The 16,634-nt window shown below is 40.5% G+C and overlaps 1 protein-coding gene across 3 annotated transcripts in view; it reads left to right on the top strand.

Annotated features, from left to right (window-relative positions):
* The window catches only part of AMBRA1 (autophagy and beclin 1 regulator 1), a 160,182-nt gene extending 144,144 nt beyond the window's left edge, over positions 1 to 16,038 (top strand). For all 3 annotated transcript variants that reach the window (XM_079950766.1, XM_079950768.1, XM_079950767.1), the window contains one exon: positions 14,265 to 16,038. In XM_079950766.1, the coding sequence (XP_079806892.1) occupies positions 14,265 to 14,752 (488 nt within the window). In that variant the 3' untranslated portion in view covers positions 14,753 to 16,038. The remainder of the gene's footprint in view (positions 1 to 14,264) is intronic.
* Positions 16,039 to 16,634: the final 596 nt, after the last annotated feature.

Below are 16,634 nucleotides of genomic sequence, written 5' to 3' on the forward strand. Positions count from 1 at the left end.
TCACTGAATGATGACAAGCAACTGATGGAAATCAGTTGTTGGTCACCAGCACTGTGTCTCCTCCTGCGCTCTTCTCTGTTGTTGTTTTTCTGCCAGCAGGTGCCCACATCTAAATAATGTTTTGATGCTTAGCTTCTGAAATAATGCTTGCCACCTACCCATAGTCTCTTTGGGAACATATGTTTCACTTAGACCTTAGGTATACTCTTTGAGAGGGGAAATAAGTACCAGAAGGCCAGACCTCAAGAGATACTGAAGAACTGGCTTGATCTGGACTGTCAGAATACTAATCATTCCCTTCCACTAGCTGTTTGGAAACACTGCCCACCCTATGTTCTGAATTCAGTAACTTGATTGTTTTTATTATTATTCCTGTGCAACTCTGAGAGCTAGAGACTTTTAAAAGTTAAAGCTGGGATTCTGGAAATTCCCGTGAACATGCTGGGTTTCAAGCTGGAAGCCAGATTCCTCCCACTGGTGTCATTTGTGAAAGGCCACTGACACAGAATGCATCAACCTGTGCACATAGGAAGGTTCACCAGAAAATCAGATTGTTTGGAGTCATTCATACTAAAGTAAATCCTTAAAACAATTCTATATTGCTCCTGTTTATCAGCTGCCCTATCATAGATGCTAGGCTTCCTTTGAACAAAGATATAGGGGTCTTTTCCACTTGCATTAAATAGAGATAGAGCATGTTAGTTTGTAGGACATAACACCTTGACTTATCATCTCAGTAAACAATTCACTTTTTGTTACAGGCACAGCTTCCGCCCGCAGCAGTTGTAAAATCAGTTACTGTGAAGTGATTGCAATCTTTCCTTCAGGTTTCTATTTGAGGATAAATTCAGAAAGTAGATTTGCATCATATATCAGGAGCCACCACATTTGTCAGTAGATTGAGTGGATAATAATTGTGTTTGCTTCTAATGCTGAACTGTAGCTCCCCTACCCCCTGCTCTCCCAGCATGACCACCAGGAGAAAATTGGAAGCTTGTTTTCCCTATTTTTTATTATATATAGTTAATGTTACTTGAGAACCCTAAATTCTGCTCAGTCTTTAGTATAGCTTAATAAAGCAAGCCCTCTTCATAAAATGCAGTTTGAGGTTGACTTCTTTTAGTAAACCATAGGTAAGACAAACCACAGTTTGTCCAGGTTTGGATGTCACAGTCTGAAGGAGAAACTTAAAAAAAATAAAATGATATTTTATTGAAAACATTTCAAATATAAAGCAGTAAATGAAAAAGAACAAAACATACAACTGGGGGGGGGGGGACATTGTATGAATATATAAAAAAAAGAGGAGAAACTTTCCAATTTCTCTTTCTGACGTTGACCAGAGGAGGAGGGCTTGTGAAGTCCTGAGGCTTGCTGCAGCTCATCTTTATAATATTAAAACATGGTTTAATGTTACATGTGACCACAGAAACTGACTAATGCTATGGGTTGGGGGTTGGTGTAAATACTATAAAGTTATTGTTTCTTCTCTGCATAGCTATGTGGCAGCAATTTTACCCAATTATTATTTTAACTGAAGACAGATAAACACTAAGGGTGAACCCACACTAGTATTCTACATGTATTTCATTTCACTTTTGCTCCTTATGAATCTCCACATGCTTCTTCCTCCCAAAATTAGACTCAGTAGCATTTTGTTTCCTTGATATTTTTTCACAATAAACATTGAAAAAGAGATTGAAGAACTTCAAGAAAATATGATACAGTGGCCAGTGACCAAGATCAAAATTAATGATGTTCTAAAGTGGCCCTTGGAATGTAAAATGCCGTTTACCTTCCCGCCGGGGCAGTACTTATTTATCTACTTGCACTTTGACGTGCTTTCGAACTGCTAGGTTGGCAAGAGCTGGGACCAAGCAATGGGAGCTCACCCCATCGCGGGGATTTGAACCGCTGACCTTCCGATTGGCAAGCTCTAGGCTTAGTGGTTTAGACCACAGTGCCACCCACGTCCTTGTAATGACTCATATTCACTGCTAAAGAATAAATGTAAAAATAAAAAAGTGTGATGATGATGCTGGGATAAGCAAATACATAGGAAGGACAAAACATCAGTCTAGACCTATCATACTAAAGCACGTACTAATTTAAATGAGGTAGAAAATTTCTTAAGGCACAACTAATGCATACAGTGATGGGTCCTTGGAATAGACTCCACCCTCACAAAAATATCAGTAGCCATTCACACAAAGTGCCACATCATAAGATAAGCAACCATGTTCCACTCTCAGCCACAAGACAAAATAAGAGTCAAATTTTGTGTTTCCTTTATTTGAAATATGTCCACACTAACTAATGGCAACTTACCCTGGAGCGGGGTGGGGGGAGTGGAGGAGGAGAAAGAAAAGGCAAAATTGAAGTTACAAAGAAGACTGACATGGAGGACTTGAAACAGTATTCACACCTCATCTTTTAGAACTAAATATTTACTGTTCAGTCTAAACATGCTCAGATTGCTACTGGGTAGCAGAGTTCCTAATGTCTTCCACTTTAATCCATTAAGCTGAGAGAATTTAGAATTCCTGTTTTCCAGGTTTCCCATCAGTAATTTGATAGTTCATAAATATAAGGTGTGGATGCCTCTGCAAGTCCTCACTACTACAGTTTATCTCACCCCCAATAGAAGTGGAATACAAAAAGGGAGGTGAGAGGAGGTCGATGAAACAAGGGAATGAAAGATAAGGCATTGAAATGGTATGATGTATGTTTTTAAATTGTTTTTGCTCTGTTTTGTTTAGTCTAATGTGTTAATGTTGCGTTGTGTACTGTTTATATATTGTATTGTTGTTACTTCCGGGTTGGCGCCATCGCCGAATGGCGGACTCCCTCCGAGCTCCGGAGGGAGCCTGCTCGGCAGGGGCTGGGTTCTACCGCGTCGGCGTCGTGGGGACCCTCAAAAACCATGGGCGCTGAAACCCATGGGCATGGTGACTCGGCGGGCACCATTTGCGCCCCCCCGACTCACGAAGGAGCCTTTTTAAAGGCTACGGAGTGGGTGCCGGGGGGTGTGTGGTGCTATGAGTCCTCCGCTTCCCCTGCCGAGCGAAGCCGCATGCCATTTGGCGGAGAGCGCTGACTTCTTCTATTGAAAATTCGGATTAAAAGAACAACCCGTGAGTAATTGGAAACTGGACTTAAAAAGGGAAAAGATTTTAAATTTTAAATTCGGAGCGAGCGGGGGAGGTGCAAAAAGGAAGTCAGCCTCCCCCCTGTCGTAGAGGAGTTAAAGCAAAGGATTTAACAACTAAGATCGAGTGCTACCTAAGTTTGATAAAGTTATTAATTTCACGATGGAAAATTATAAGACTGGGCTGGAGGAGAAAAGTAGAACCTGAGCTAAAATGCAACCCCCCCCCCCCGGGAACCGGGAGCGGACCGTGAGAGTGCCGGGAGAGGAGAAACAGAGGCTTTGACAGCTGTCAAAGGAGCTGTCAAAGCTGAAGAATAAAAAGAAAGAGAACTTTGTTACGAGGACTTTGCCGGTTACATTTGTTACAAATTAGATATAAATTGTTTAAAACAAGGAATAACAAGCTATTTTGACTGTTGGGTGTGATCTGGAAGGAAACTGAGTTACTATAATCCCTCTAGAGGGGCTGTAGGACATTACAAGCATTGCTGGTATGGAATTTGAATTGGACTTTTTATCTCCTGGGAAACTGCAGAAATGGAACACTATTTTGTCTACAGAGGTCTCTACACTAAAGGAGACAATAGACTTATCTATTGAAGAATGGAAGGGACTTGACGTAAAGTTTTGTTCCTGAATAACAAAGCCTCTGTAGGGGATTTAGAAGCTTTTGGAATTGGAACATTTTTGCAGGAGAGCAGGAAAAGAAATTGGAGAAAAGTGAGGAGAGAGAATAATAAGAATAATATGAACAACAAGAATTGGATAAAGCTGGAAGTGGGAACATTTGGGACATCCAGATTTGAAAGGTCTAAAGAAACAAAATTGGAGTTTTTACTCTTAAATATAGAGATCTGGATGGAAGAAATGGTCCTTTTTGAGATAAAGTCTTTCCAAGATTGGACGTTCGAAACTAAAGATGATCTAAAAGACGGCAAAGACTATTAAAAAGACGGCAAAGTGGACTTGGCAAGGATCTCGGCCTAGATGTGGGATCTCCAGGACGACAACAGGCATTGATGGACATTGGGGAACGCAACCGGAAAAGGGGGGAGGGAAATTTGGAATCCAAAGGGTGTTAAATTATACTTTATTCTTTTTTCTATTTTCTTTTAATTTAATTTGTTCTGCATATTTAAAAGGGGAACTCGTGGAAGGGAGCGAGGTCGATTTTTAGGGGAGGGAAAAACATTTTTAACATTGGGTTAATTGTAATAAGTTTAAAATTTGGGGTAAGAACTTGTTGAATTTATTTGAAGGAATTGGAATACAAGAGGGGGTGGGGAGGGGAAGTCCTGGAAGGATGTTAATGAAAATAAGGATATAAAACTTCTTTCTTTTTTCTTTTTTTTTCATTTTTCTGTTATATTTGAAAATGTTCAATAAAGATTATTATATATATATATATATATATATATATATATATATATATATATTGTTTTTTCTTTTGCTTCTTTTTTTCTTTTCTTTTGCTTCTTTTTTGTAAGTTTTAAAAGTAATAAATATTATTTAAAAAACAACAACAAGGCAAGCCAGGGGTGAGGAGAAGCTCAGCCATAACTATAAAAGTGAAGCAATATTCTCTGCCAATCAAGTAACACAGTCAGGATTCAAAAATTCCTGAGTGAATATCCCAACTCTGCCATGAACTCGCCATGCAGCCTTTGAAAATGATTGAATTTGTCTGTAAAATGGAATAAACATTTCCTACAGTATTTCCCCAGGAGGTTTTGTGGATTAATTAGTATTTGTAAAGAGCTTTGTTGATGTAAATCATTATGAGACTGAATAGTATTGGTGGCACTCAGCAGGATGATAAAAGACATTACTCAGTTGGTTCAGTGACTACTTTGGAAGAATACAGAAAAGGAGAAATGTGTATTACAAATGGCTTGGATTGCAGGCTTTCTTAATATGTATAATACTTTGCCAGGGCAGGGCACTTTTTATCACAGGTGTCATGTGGAAAGACCTACAGCATAGCATTAGAAACAGGTCTTTGTCAGATTGGTAAATGTAGCCCATTTCCCCTTCTGCAGGGTTCTGCAGAGATTGTCTTTCTGAGAGTCTCTGCTCCTTCTTTGGAAGGATGACGATAATGTGAGTAAACTTATTAAAAGTGAATCCCTCTAGTGCAGATGTTTCCTTTTCTGTCAGTTAATTGTTGTCTTGTGTACTCTGTTGCTGCTGAAGCCTGCATCAATCAAAGAAATGTACCGTAAGTTTAGGCAAATGAAAATGACAAATGTTAGGCTCAAAGATCTCTTGCTGGTTAAAAATGTTTCCAGTACAAAGCAATATCCAATCCAGTTCCACACTTTCAGTCCCATTGATTACATGGGGGAGATTTAAGCACATGTTTAACTCTTTCATTGAAATAAACAGGACACAGATTTTGCTCATAATTGCTATTATTCTTATCACTTCTGGCCAAATACTGAGGTTGTCAACTTACAAATATGAGGGCACTGGCAGAACAATGAAGGGGAATTGATCATATACCCAATCCTTGGCAAGTTGTCAAGCCTTTGACTTAATAATGAGAGCAATTGTTCTTAATTTTAAAATCAAATTCCTAAATAATTTGCAGTGATGCAAAGGGAGATGGTGCAGCGTCTTGTCATCTTGATGTCAGGGTTTCTTCCATGACTTGAGATTTGTAGCCAAGATATTTCAGAGTCCAATGAGAAGTCATATGGCATATGATAATCATCCTTGAATGAGTTTGTGGTCTTTTACCTTGAATATCTTTGTCCATTTCTGGGGGTCTCCAGTGCAGGGTGACTCTTCATTTTTCAGAATTTACTTCTGCAGTTATTCAGGTTCGTGTAGAGTGTGTTGAACACATGTAGGAAAATCATTCTGGATGTAAAAGTTTCCCCAGTTCCTTGGGAAATACCTCCTTTAACTGTAGAGGCCTCCAGTGTGGTTGCCAATTGCTTTGGAATCAAATTTTCAGGACTTTAGTCCTCCTTCAAATACAGTTAAAAAGGTAAAGGTAAAGGTACCCCTGCCCATACGGGCCAGTCTTGACAGACTCTGGGGTTGTGCGCCCATCTCACTTAAGAGGCCAGGGGCCAGCGCTGTCCGGAGACACTTCCGGGTCACGTGGCCAGCGTGACATCGCTGCTCTGGCGAGCCAGAGCCGCACACGGAAACGCCGTTTACCTTCCCGCTGGTAAGCGGTCCCTATTTATCTACTTGCACCCGGAGGTGCTTTCGAACTGCTAGGTTGGCAGGCGCTGGGACCGAGCAGCGGGAGCGCACCCCGCCGCAGGGATTCGAACCGCCGACCTTTCGATCGGCAAGTCCTAGGCGCTGAGGCTTTAACCCACAGCGCCACCTGCGTCCCTTCAAATACAGTTAAGTCATTTTAAATGAGGAATCTGGTAGTTGCTTTCTGAATTTTGTATCCGGTACCTGATCATTCTTTCAGACTGAGCAAAATGGATTGGAATTGTGGACTCGCACCAGTGTCCCTCTCTGTGGAATGAGATACCATGATGGTGACTGTGTGTATAGGCAATAGGGTTTTGTTTTTGTGTTGCACTGGACATATATATATATATATATATATATATATATATATATATTTAAGTTGTGCTCATTGAGAGGGTGGCTTTGGGCTGTTTCAAAAACTTGGTGGGTCCGTTCTCTGAATGACATCCACCTAGAGCAAATGGCAGAACAGCTCAGGTGTTTGAAGGGTAGATTTTGCTTTAAGGTGATTTCCAATGTGGGAACAACCAAAGTGAAAGGACAGCAGCTGCTTTTCCCTCTGTGTTACATCAGCTCATCAGCTCACATCACCCAGTGTTGTCTTTCCCGAGTTGGTTTTTCAGCTGGTTTGAATTTAGTCATTTATTTGCTGTCATTTTCCCTTCTAAGATTGATTGAAGTTTAAGGGCACATAGCAAACTTCATTTTCACCTTTTTAGAGAGTTATGTCAAGGATGCCCCTAGGCACCCTTTTTGCTTTACTTATAGAACCCATTGCTAAAAAAGATTTATGGGTAGCAGGGGAAAAGAGGATTGCATATTTAGGAACTAGTGAACTTAAGATGTTCTAACCATTTTAGAATTATTAACCTTTCCCCCCCAAGTATTATGAAAGAGACGAAAAGGTTCCTTGTCATAAAATTATTCTAAATCAAAGTTATTTACTTCTAAGGGTAAAATGCATGCAGTGAAGCACAAAAATTAAATACCTTGCAATCATCTTATCAAATAGTATAAAAGATCTATAGAACTCAACTTCCTACCTTTAATTAAACTTTTAAAATCCCCTGTAATATTAAAGAAATTATACTGTATCCTTCCCGAACAGAATTTCATGTATAATAATGAATCTGCTTCTAAAAATCTCTCCCCACCTGCATACACATACACACATGCAATTAATAAGCAGTCTTTTTTTTTTAAGGGGGCACTCAAGGGTACTCAGTATTGGCACCTCTTTTTTGTTGTTAAAAAGTGTGGCACTTACTGTAACAACTTTATGGTGAAAACCGGCACCTATTTTTCTAAGAAACCACCAAAAAACCACCAAAAACTGGTATCAAATACAGTAATGTTCTTTTTTCTAATAGGGTTATAATATATGGACTACTGGCGATGTTGATTTTCCAAATTATTGTTTCTTTGTGGGCCATATAAAAGCTATGGCAGTCTGATAGCAAGGTGATCAAAACAAGCAAGAAGACCAAAAAGTACCCAAGCAATCATTTATGTTGCCCAGTGATTTGAGTTAAGAATCCCGCAGGTCTCCATGAAAGGAGTATCATAAAATGTCGCTGCTGGATATCCATTATCACCAGTGGAGGAATTCTAAACATTCAAAACTCTGCTTTTTTTTAAAAAAAAAACTAACAAGAAAAAGGATGCAACAGGACTGCAAATGTTCTTTCACCATGGAGAAACGGAACTTAAATATATATGAGTAATACAGTTGTTTCCACTTTTTCATATTTGCAAATAAATGTCATGCAAACAGCAGTAAATTATTGGTTTTTATAACACCAAGCAAAAGGACTCCAAGGGCTAGTTTAAGTAGATAGAAAACTAATTAGTCTTGTTTTAGATGCAAGACCAGTCTTTGTCATGTTGGGGGGAAATAATTGATGCTGGTGGTTTCTTGTCTTGTTGTAAACAACCCTAGGGTGTTTACTGAAGGCTGTTCATTGAGAAGATCAGTAATGGTCAGCAACAATCCTAGTAAGACATTTATTGATCCTACTGTAAATGCAAAGTTGCATGTGCAGGGTATACGGTGTGTTGGGTTGCAAATTTTGTATGAAGCAATGGTGAGTCCCAGTGAATCGAGCCAGTATTCTGCATGGACAGAATGTGTGTTCTAGAGCTCTTTACATAATCTTTTGCAACATGCATGGTATTCCACGGCAGATATTAGTGTTCCCTTGGGAGATGAGTTTGTGTAGACAGGGCTTTTTAAAGCAAGAACTTTAAAAACTACTCGATTAGAAAAGTATCTCCTGAACAATGAACCATATGGAACAATGCTATTTCATTTATTTATACAATCATGATTAGAGGCAAATTTATAAAACTGTGATCTAAATACCATATGGCACCCACCTGCTTATAATTTCATTCGTTATAAAAAGATATTTAGGACTCAGAGCTCAGCTGCACTTTCATTAGCGCATGGGAGTTGCTTCCTTATGTTGAAATTCCACTGTGACTCAATACATGTTCATAACCAGGAGCCATTTGAATCACTCTTTCCCACCTGAATATATGATCTCCCTCCCTCCTGGCTCTGTAATATCCCAATAACAAGCTGCATAATTGGCTTAGATTAACAAATTTACAGGAGTTGCAAGGCACCATAAAGTAGTAGATTCAGGTAGGTAGTTGTGTTGGTCTGACGCAGTCGAAATAAATTAAAAAGTTTAAAAATTGTCCTGTAGCAATACTGTAGCTTATACCCAGAACAAACTTAGTTGGTCTCCAAGGTGCTACTGGACAATTTTTTAATTTTTTCATAAAATAGGAGTTCTCATGATGTTCCAACTGATTATATTGGCCTTTTTTATAGGTGGGGCATCAAAATTGTTACGTATCATCAATACATAAGCATGGTACATCTAAATTACTAATAAAGCCTGAAAAGGGGATAGTGTCCAGGAATGAATATCTATGCAAAACAGCATTGGAAAACCTCTTGAGATACTTTCTTCTATTGCTGCTGCTTGTTACCTTGGGTAATGGTTGACATTCAGCCAAACATTCAGCCTTTAGATCATGTGCTGCATCCATTTCTCTTACACTGAGGAAAGAGTGCTGCACCTTTTTATAATGTGCAATTCAATTCTTGTCATCTGGGGAAACACCTGTTGCATTTGCTGAAGTTGGCTCATGCCACAATAAACGTGTGCATCTTTAAACGTGCCGTGGGACTCTCTGTTCTTGCAACACATGATGAAAACTGCTTCCTGTCTGAAATTTGTTAGATGGAAGTGCTAATACATTCAGGGGAGGGAGAGGGGGAATGAGCTAGGCCAAAAGAGCAACAGGGCAAATGTTGATGCCTTGTGGGCCTAACAATGCTGCTGAAGATGAAACCCTTGGTAAAAATGCTAGCTTCGGCTTCTCTGCATTTCCTATTCTTTATTAATCAGATCACTCCTGACATGATAAATTACCAAGCAGCCAGCCCTGCTGTGAAATCAGCACCTGCTGCTTCTGGGACTAGGCAACAGCCCCAGCCCCTGGAATTTTGCCCTTGCCGCAGAATTAAAACAGATGACTTGTGTGGAAGAGGAAGCCAGGAAGGAAGAGCATGTTGGCATGTTCTGCCTGAAAGGCTCAGCACATCCTAGGGCTTGCAAGTGAAGCAATAGCTGACAAGTGTGGTAGACTTACATTTCTAAAAAGGATGAGCTCCTCATTTTATATGACAAAGATGTACAAAGGGAAGACGTCAGGTGCTAAGAAATATTTAGATGGTTTCTAGTACTTGGGGCTGGTTTTGTTCACATAAAGCAGAAGGTCTATGGGTGTAGTTAATATCTACCTCACTCAAGTCATTCCACCAGTATCCAATGAAAGATGCTAGATTTAGCTAAAGCTTGAAATGCCCTTGAGATAAGGATAGGATTTGCTAATAATAAGAGAGAATGCCTGAAGGTCTTCCTTGCTTGAAGATGGTCACCCTTTCCTGATGTATTCTCAGCAGATGGGTAAGTGCAGTGAAGTTTTTTGCTATGAATAGCTTCAGAGAGGAGAAACAACATGGACCCCCCTCCCCTTTTCCTTGTTGTTCACTAGCTATAGTAATACTGCATTAGTTACTGGACTGGAGTCTTCTTGAAATGAAAAGGCTGTTCACCTTCTCTGTGCCATGCATAATTTTATAAACTTTTGTCATCATGTCACTCCTTACTCGTCTTTTCTCATTTGTGTAATATAAGTTGCTTAAATGCAGCTTACATTTATAGCTGTGATTCGCATAAACTGGGATTTTGGTCACCAAAAGCTATAGAAGGGTAGCTTCCCAAAATGTAGATGTTAATGATGGAGAAAGAACAAAAAGTCTTGTAGCACCTTAAGGTCTTAAGAAAATTATTTAGGCATTCCAGTGTCTTGTAGCCATTTTAGTACTTTGCAGCAACAGTCTTGTAGCATCTTAATGACTAACATGTATTACTATATACCATAATATTTTTTTAGTCTTGAAGGTACTACAAGACTTTGTTGTTTTTCATGTAGCAGACGGTCATGACTACTCTGAATTTTGGAATGTTTAAACTAAGCACATGCTGACTGGGGTAATCTTTTCTTCTGAGTGTATTGGGGAATGCTCTGAGAAACTTGGGATGCCAAACTCATGGTCGAACATGGCCGTAAACTTCTCCAAGTTATCACCAGGGCTGCTCTGAGTGTATATATTTTGTTCTACAGCTTAGGATAGAAGATATATTTGTATAAAGGAAGAGAAGATCACCTCTAGGAGTGTCCCTCCTTTTCCTGCAATCTCCCAGTTGGTTTTTTTGGCCATTTTTTTCATAGAGCTACCACCAGTGATAGCTATTCTATACCTCAGCTGTAGGAGGCCTGCTTCAAGTCCTGTTTGTGGGCTACCCATATACATCTCATTCACCACTGTGAGAACAGGATGCTGGACTAAGTGGGCCTTTGGCCTGATCCAATCAGCAGGTTCTTACGTTTTTATATGCCACAATGTCAACATCTCTTTCCCAGCTACCTCAGATATCAACTGAAGTGTTATCTTTGTCTCAGTATGTATGTAACTTGCCTTTAACCTCATCCAGCATTTTGTTGCTCATTCATCCAGTTTCAAGAGGTTTTTTTTTTTTTAACACTCTTCACAGTCCTCTTGGGTTTTTGCTATCCTGAATAATGTGTCATCCATAAACTGGACTAACTTACTGCTCACCTCTGACTCCAGATCACTTTATGAATAAGCTACATAGCATTGATTCCAATTAAGATTCTTTGTCATTATCTACTTTTAGAGCCTAATGTCAGTATTGCTTATTAACAGTTTTCATCCCAGGGGAAAGCTATAGTGTAAACAGTATGTAAAAAGCATTTTCCTTAGAGAAAAACATTCTCATGTAGCTTACTTGAACTCCTTTCTGTTTGCTTAATGCTATGGGAACTTAGAGGAGCATTTGATGGTACATTGCATGCTTTCCTAGTACACATTTGACAGAAAATCTGCTTCCATGCTCTGCACACCTGTGCTTCTAGTATCTTTGTACTGTGGCAAATAATTCCAAGCTATATTGGGTACATAACTGTGTGTTAAGTGTTAGTTTATTTTGCTTTTCATTCAACATTAGTTTTTAAGCTGTTGTTTTTTCCAATGTTCTGTTCAGTTTGCCTGTTGCTTAGGAAGCATTTGGCCACTTCTTCCTCCCTTGTAATTGGTCCTGATGGCTCTTTGAAGGCTGGAAGAAAGATTTATATCTTTAATAAGGATCAGGTAGCCTGTGGCTGCTGCATCCCTCTATGGAGCAATTCAGAACATTCCATTGAATAAGGATATTTCTTTTCAGCAGCCTATAAGTGAGAGGCAGCTAATTGCTGATCCTTCCACCAGGCTGTTCCAGTGAGCCATTTTTTTTCCTAGCTACAATTATTCCTTGGGGCACCATTCTTTCCACAATTCATGATTCTTTGAGGGCTTGAAAAATAGGCAGTGCTTTTTTCCACAGTCTGAGAGGAAAGGGGGCAGTGACTTGTTTAGTAAGCAGACAGAATTGAAAAATGTGCATATTTCTTATTTCCACTTTTGGCTGAGCAAACCAACAGCGGACCAGTTTTTTGGATCACATTTGGATACAGGTTATGAGTGTGTAGGCCTTGGGACTGTACAGCACATTGTTCTGCTAATCCAATTTTAAAACGTTGATTTCAAAAAGGATGCCTTTACTTGAAACCTGTGTTGAGTTGTGCACTCCACAGCTTAGTTGACTGCCAAATGATTTTTGTGGTTGAAAGGTAACTTCAAAATGTTCAGCCAATTTTCAAGTATTTATTGGGACAAGTCTCATGCTATGTGGGAACCTATAAATAAGAGCTCATCTACAAGCGCGCGCGCGCACACACACACACACACACACACACCCTAAATGAATTTGAAATTAGATTATATATATATAACAGTGTGAAAAATTATTTTCTTGGTCGAAGGCTATATGCTGGTTCCATACTTTGCTGTCCTTAAGGTAGCAACATTGAAATAAAAGAAATTTAAGCTAGTCATGATTTCAGTGGTTCTATTCTATGACTACATTAGATTCAACCCTGTGAATCTATTGCTGGATATTATCTAGGTGGAAGATTTGCTAGGATTGGAAGTGGTTGGTATCTTGTTTCTGTAGTAGATGTTTTCATGAACCACTTAATGTTGCAACATGTACTATTTTAAGCAAAAATTCAAATTAAATGTTAATAGGAAAGAAATTGGTTATTTACCACTGACAGTAGCATGCAGTGGTCCAGTAGGCTGTCAAATAGTACTTTAGTGTATGCTAGTTGCATTAACACTTGAACTTCCTTGGTCCCAATCTTCTACCTCTTATGTGCAATATTCCATCACTGTTGGGAGAATAGGCTTGATGTGGTGCTGGGCTGAGGTTGCTGCTGGCCTTTCAAACAGTAGAACTGAAGAGGTCTCGGTGGGGCACACAACACTTAAGAAATGTTGGTTGTTACCAACAGTCTCACAGTCTTATCCAGTAGGTGCCCATTTTGTGAAAACTTAGCCATGTTCCAGAACTTAAACAGAGGAGCAGAAGCCCCATATGATGACACTGTTGCAGGATGACCCCATTGCATACTGTGGGTGTGGTGATGGATGTTTGAATGTTTCACCAAGTGAAGTACCCGGAGCTCTTACATAATTAGCTAGTTAAAGAGAAGGCTTTTCATTAGCCTTCTCTTGACATATTAGCTTTTGTGGTCAAACAATCAGTTCACACACTTGTGGAAGGTAATGGTGCAGCCCAGCAATAAATGTGTGGCTGCTGCTTGTCTATTTTAACTCCTACATATAAATTACAAAAGAACAGTGCTGTGGCTGCTGCAAAAAGGGGTTTGAATTTTTCTGAAGTACAAAAGATTATGTACTGCTCACAAAGTTATAGACATGTAAAAGAACACATTCCTGAAGGAAGATATGTGAAATGAGTACAACAAATGAGTACTCAACATTCAGTGATTATACGAATGCTCTTTGGAACCACCAGGCCAATTGTAGGCAATTAAACATTTGAGAATTTTTTAGGACATAGTAGCATCCTATACATGCTGCTTGCTTTCCCAACTTGGTGTTCATCATCCTGTTCTCTCCTTGCCTATTTCATGGCCTTTTTTGTGCCACAGATTTCTGCCTTTCAGGCATTGGCTGAAAGCTATTTGACAGCATTTAAGTTTGGTGAGATTTTATCCATACATTTCCTGTTATAATATTATTTTCTGTTTTACCTTGTTGTATTATTGTAATGTGTGTGTGTGCGCGCGGCTGTTTTAAATAATGTTGTCAGCTGCCTTTTTGATGAAAATATAGGGATACCAATCTTCTAAACAAAAATTAAGCTGCCTCCCTCTTCCTCTCTTCCAGGTGGTCCAGAATATGGGGCTTCTGGGGAGGATGCTCTGATCCGAATCCAAAGGCTGATGGCTGAGGGTGGCATGACTGCTGTGGTCCAGCGAGAGCAAAGCACCACCATGGCATCCATGGGTGGTTTTGGCAACAATATCATTGTGAGTCACCGGATCCACCGCAGTTCTCAAACTGGCACTGAATCCATTGGAACAGATGGTAGCTCAGCTCAGCCATCCACTTCCCAGGAGCTGTTATCTGAGCTTGAAGGACGAACCCTTTCTGAGTCCATGCAGGTGACAGAGCGTGGCTTGAGCCCACGGACGTCCTCTGATGAGGTGGAGGGAGAAGAAGCTAGTGGGCAGAGCCTGTCAGAGCAGGCTCAGTCCTTAATGGACACTGAGGGACCAGTTGAGTACAGTGACCTAAGTAATAATAACCATCTTCCTGACAATACCAACTTCTACAGTAATGGTGGCACCAGTGGAGAATCTCGGAACAGGTAGAGGTGAATTGTATGTTGGTGCTACTCTTGTACTGCTAAGCAGAGACTTGTACCTCACAGCTGACCAGGAACTGAAGGAGTAGGAAATTTTGGCTCTGACCAGATGCTGGTAACTCAGTGGGCATTGGTATATAGGGGTGGGAGATGAGAGGGAGACCATCAGTTGTATAGGAGGATCCTTAAAGAGGTTTTATTCTGTGTCTTAGCTTCCCGCATCCGTTTTGCTGCACATTTTCTACAGTAGCTGTAATAAACCTTGATATTCAGCTGAGCCTTATGTAAATTTCTCAGCTCACTGGCTACAGGAATCCATTAAGCTTTGCCCTAACCCTGCAGTGCTTTTAATGTTACTCTTTGTTTTGGGTTTTTTATTTTTTTAAAAAAACGCTTTCCCTTCTTTGACTTACCAGCTAATCAGATAAAAAAAGGACTGTAGTCTCTTCCTTTTGGAGACCTGAAACCTTTATTGAGTGTGTATGTTTAAGTGCTACTGTGGAGGGGATTTGCACCCCAACTCTGCTACCAGAGTGGATTTATCTTCCAGGCCAGAGTTCTACTCCCTGCCACCCTGCTAGCAAGCGCTAGGCAACCCTTCAGGAGTTGAAGATTTGGATGGCTTGAGATAATGCAGACTGGATGAGGCAAGGTAGTCTTCTCCAGGGCTCTGTTCTATTCTTCTTTCCAGCCCAGAACTGGAGGTGGGGAGAGCTGTGCTTGGGCTTCACCATCCCTTCATGCTCAGGAACCTCTCGGGAGTGTGGGCCTTTTGTTTTAAGAGTATCTACTTTGTATGCAAGCAGGACCCTCTTAGGGGCTGCTGTGGGTGGGGCAACATTATAGTTGTAAAGCATGTGGGTAGGGTGGGAACCGCACCCCAGTAAAGATGGCACTTAGACAGAAGTTGCCCAGGACTTCGCACCCCTTGCTGTGCCAATAATAGTAATTCAACCTGGTGAGGCTTGGCGGGATCATGGTGCCATGGCCAGGTTGCACTTCCCTGTGTGGGGCGGGGTGGGGCGGGTGGGAAGAGAGGGTTAGCTCCGCGTCAGAGCGTGAGGTATGTGTCTGTGATGTAAGGTGTTGCATGTGAAAAACCTTGACCTTGTACATGTAGTTTCTAGTGGAGAAATCAAGGCGCTGATATTTTTTTGTTTCTAGTCTAAAATGTGATTTTCCTTTTCGTTTGTAACTCTCCATCCCAGTGAGCTTGTAGCAGGAAGGTAGGGGGAGAGTGTGCTAATGAGGGAAACACCAAAGATCAACGTCATTAAAATATGACAAACCCTTCTCTGGACTCCTGTCTTCTCTTGTGGGTAAGGGCTTGGGTTGAACGTATTTGGAATAATGGGCTCATGCTTGTGCCATCCTGTTCACTTGACCATACTTTGGGGGAAGAGGGGAGCTTTCTCCTGAAAGTCCCAGGAAAAATGTGTGGGAGAGGTTCTTCTCTGCTTGGCTCTGGAAACAAGCAGAATTGACCTGCTTTGCTAAGAAACTGAATTCTTTTAAGCTTTGGGGTTTTTTTATTAAAACAACAGATCTTGGAGGAGAAGAAAGGAAACAGCCAGTTACCCTGCTGGTGCAGGAAAGTGAATTTACCCTGATACTTTTGAGAAATGCTTACACAGCACCTGCAAGAGACTGCCCTCAGCCTAGCTCCTGTGTCTTCTCAGCACCATGAGTTCATGACAATAAATAAAGCCTATTGTTAAGTAGCTCTTATGCTCACAGTCAGAGGAGTCTGTTAGAGAACATTAAGCAAACGTTTCCTTAAATCACAGCATGGAAATGAACTTTAAATCAAATCAGCTGGCTGCCAGGCCTCATCAGAGTGTTAATGAAGCACTAAAATCTGCCCTGTGCCAGTTGCACTTCTGAGCTAC

The sequence above is a fragment of the Podarcis cretensis genome (genome assembly GCF_951804945.1).
Source record: "Podarcis cretensis genome assembly, chromosome: 1".
Classification (NCBI taxonomy): Eukaryota; Metazoa; Chordata; class Lepidosauria; order Squamata; family Lacertidae; genus Podarcis; species Podarcis cretensis.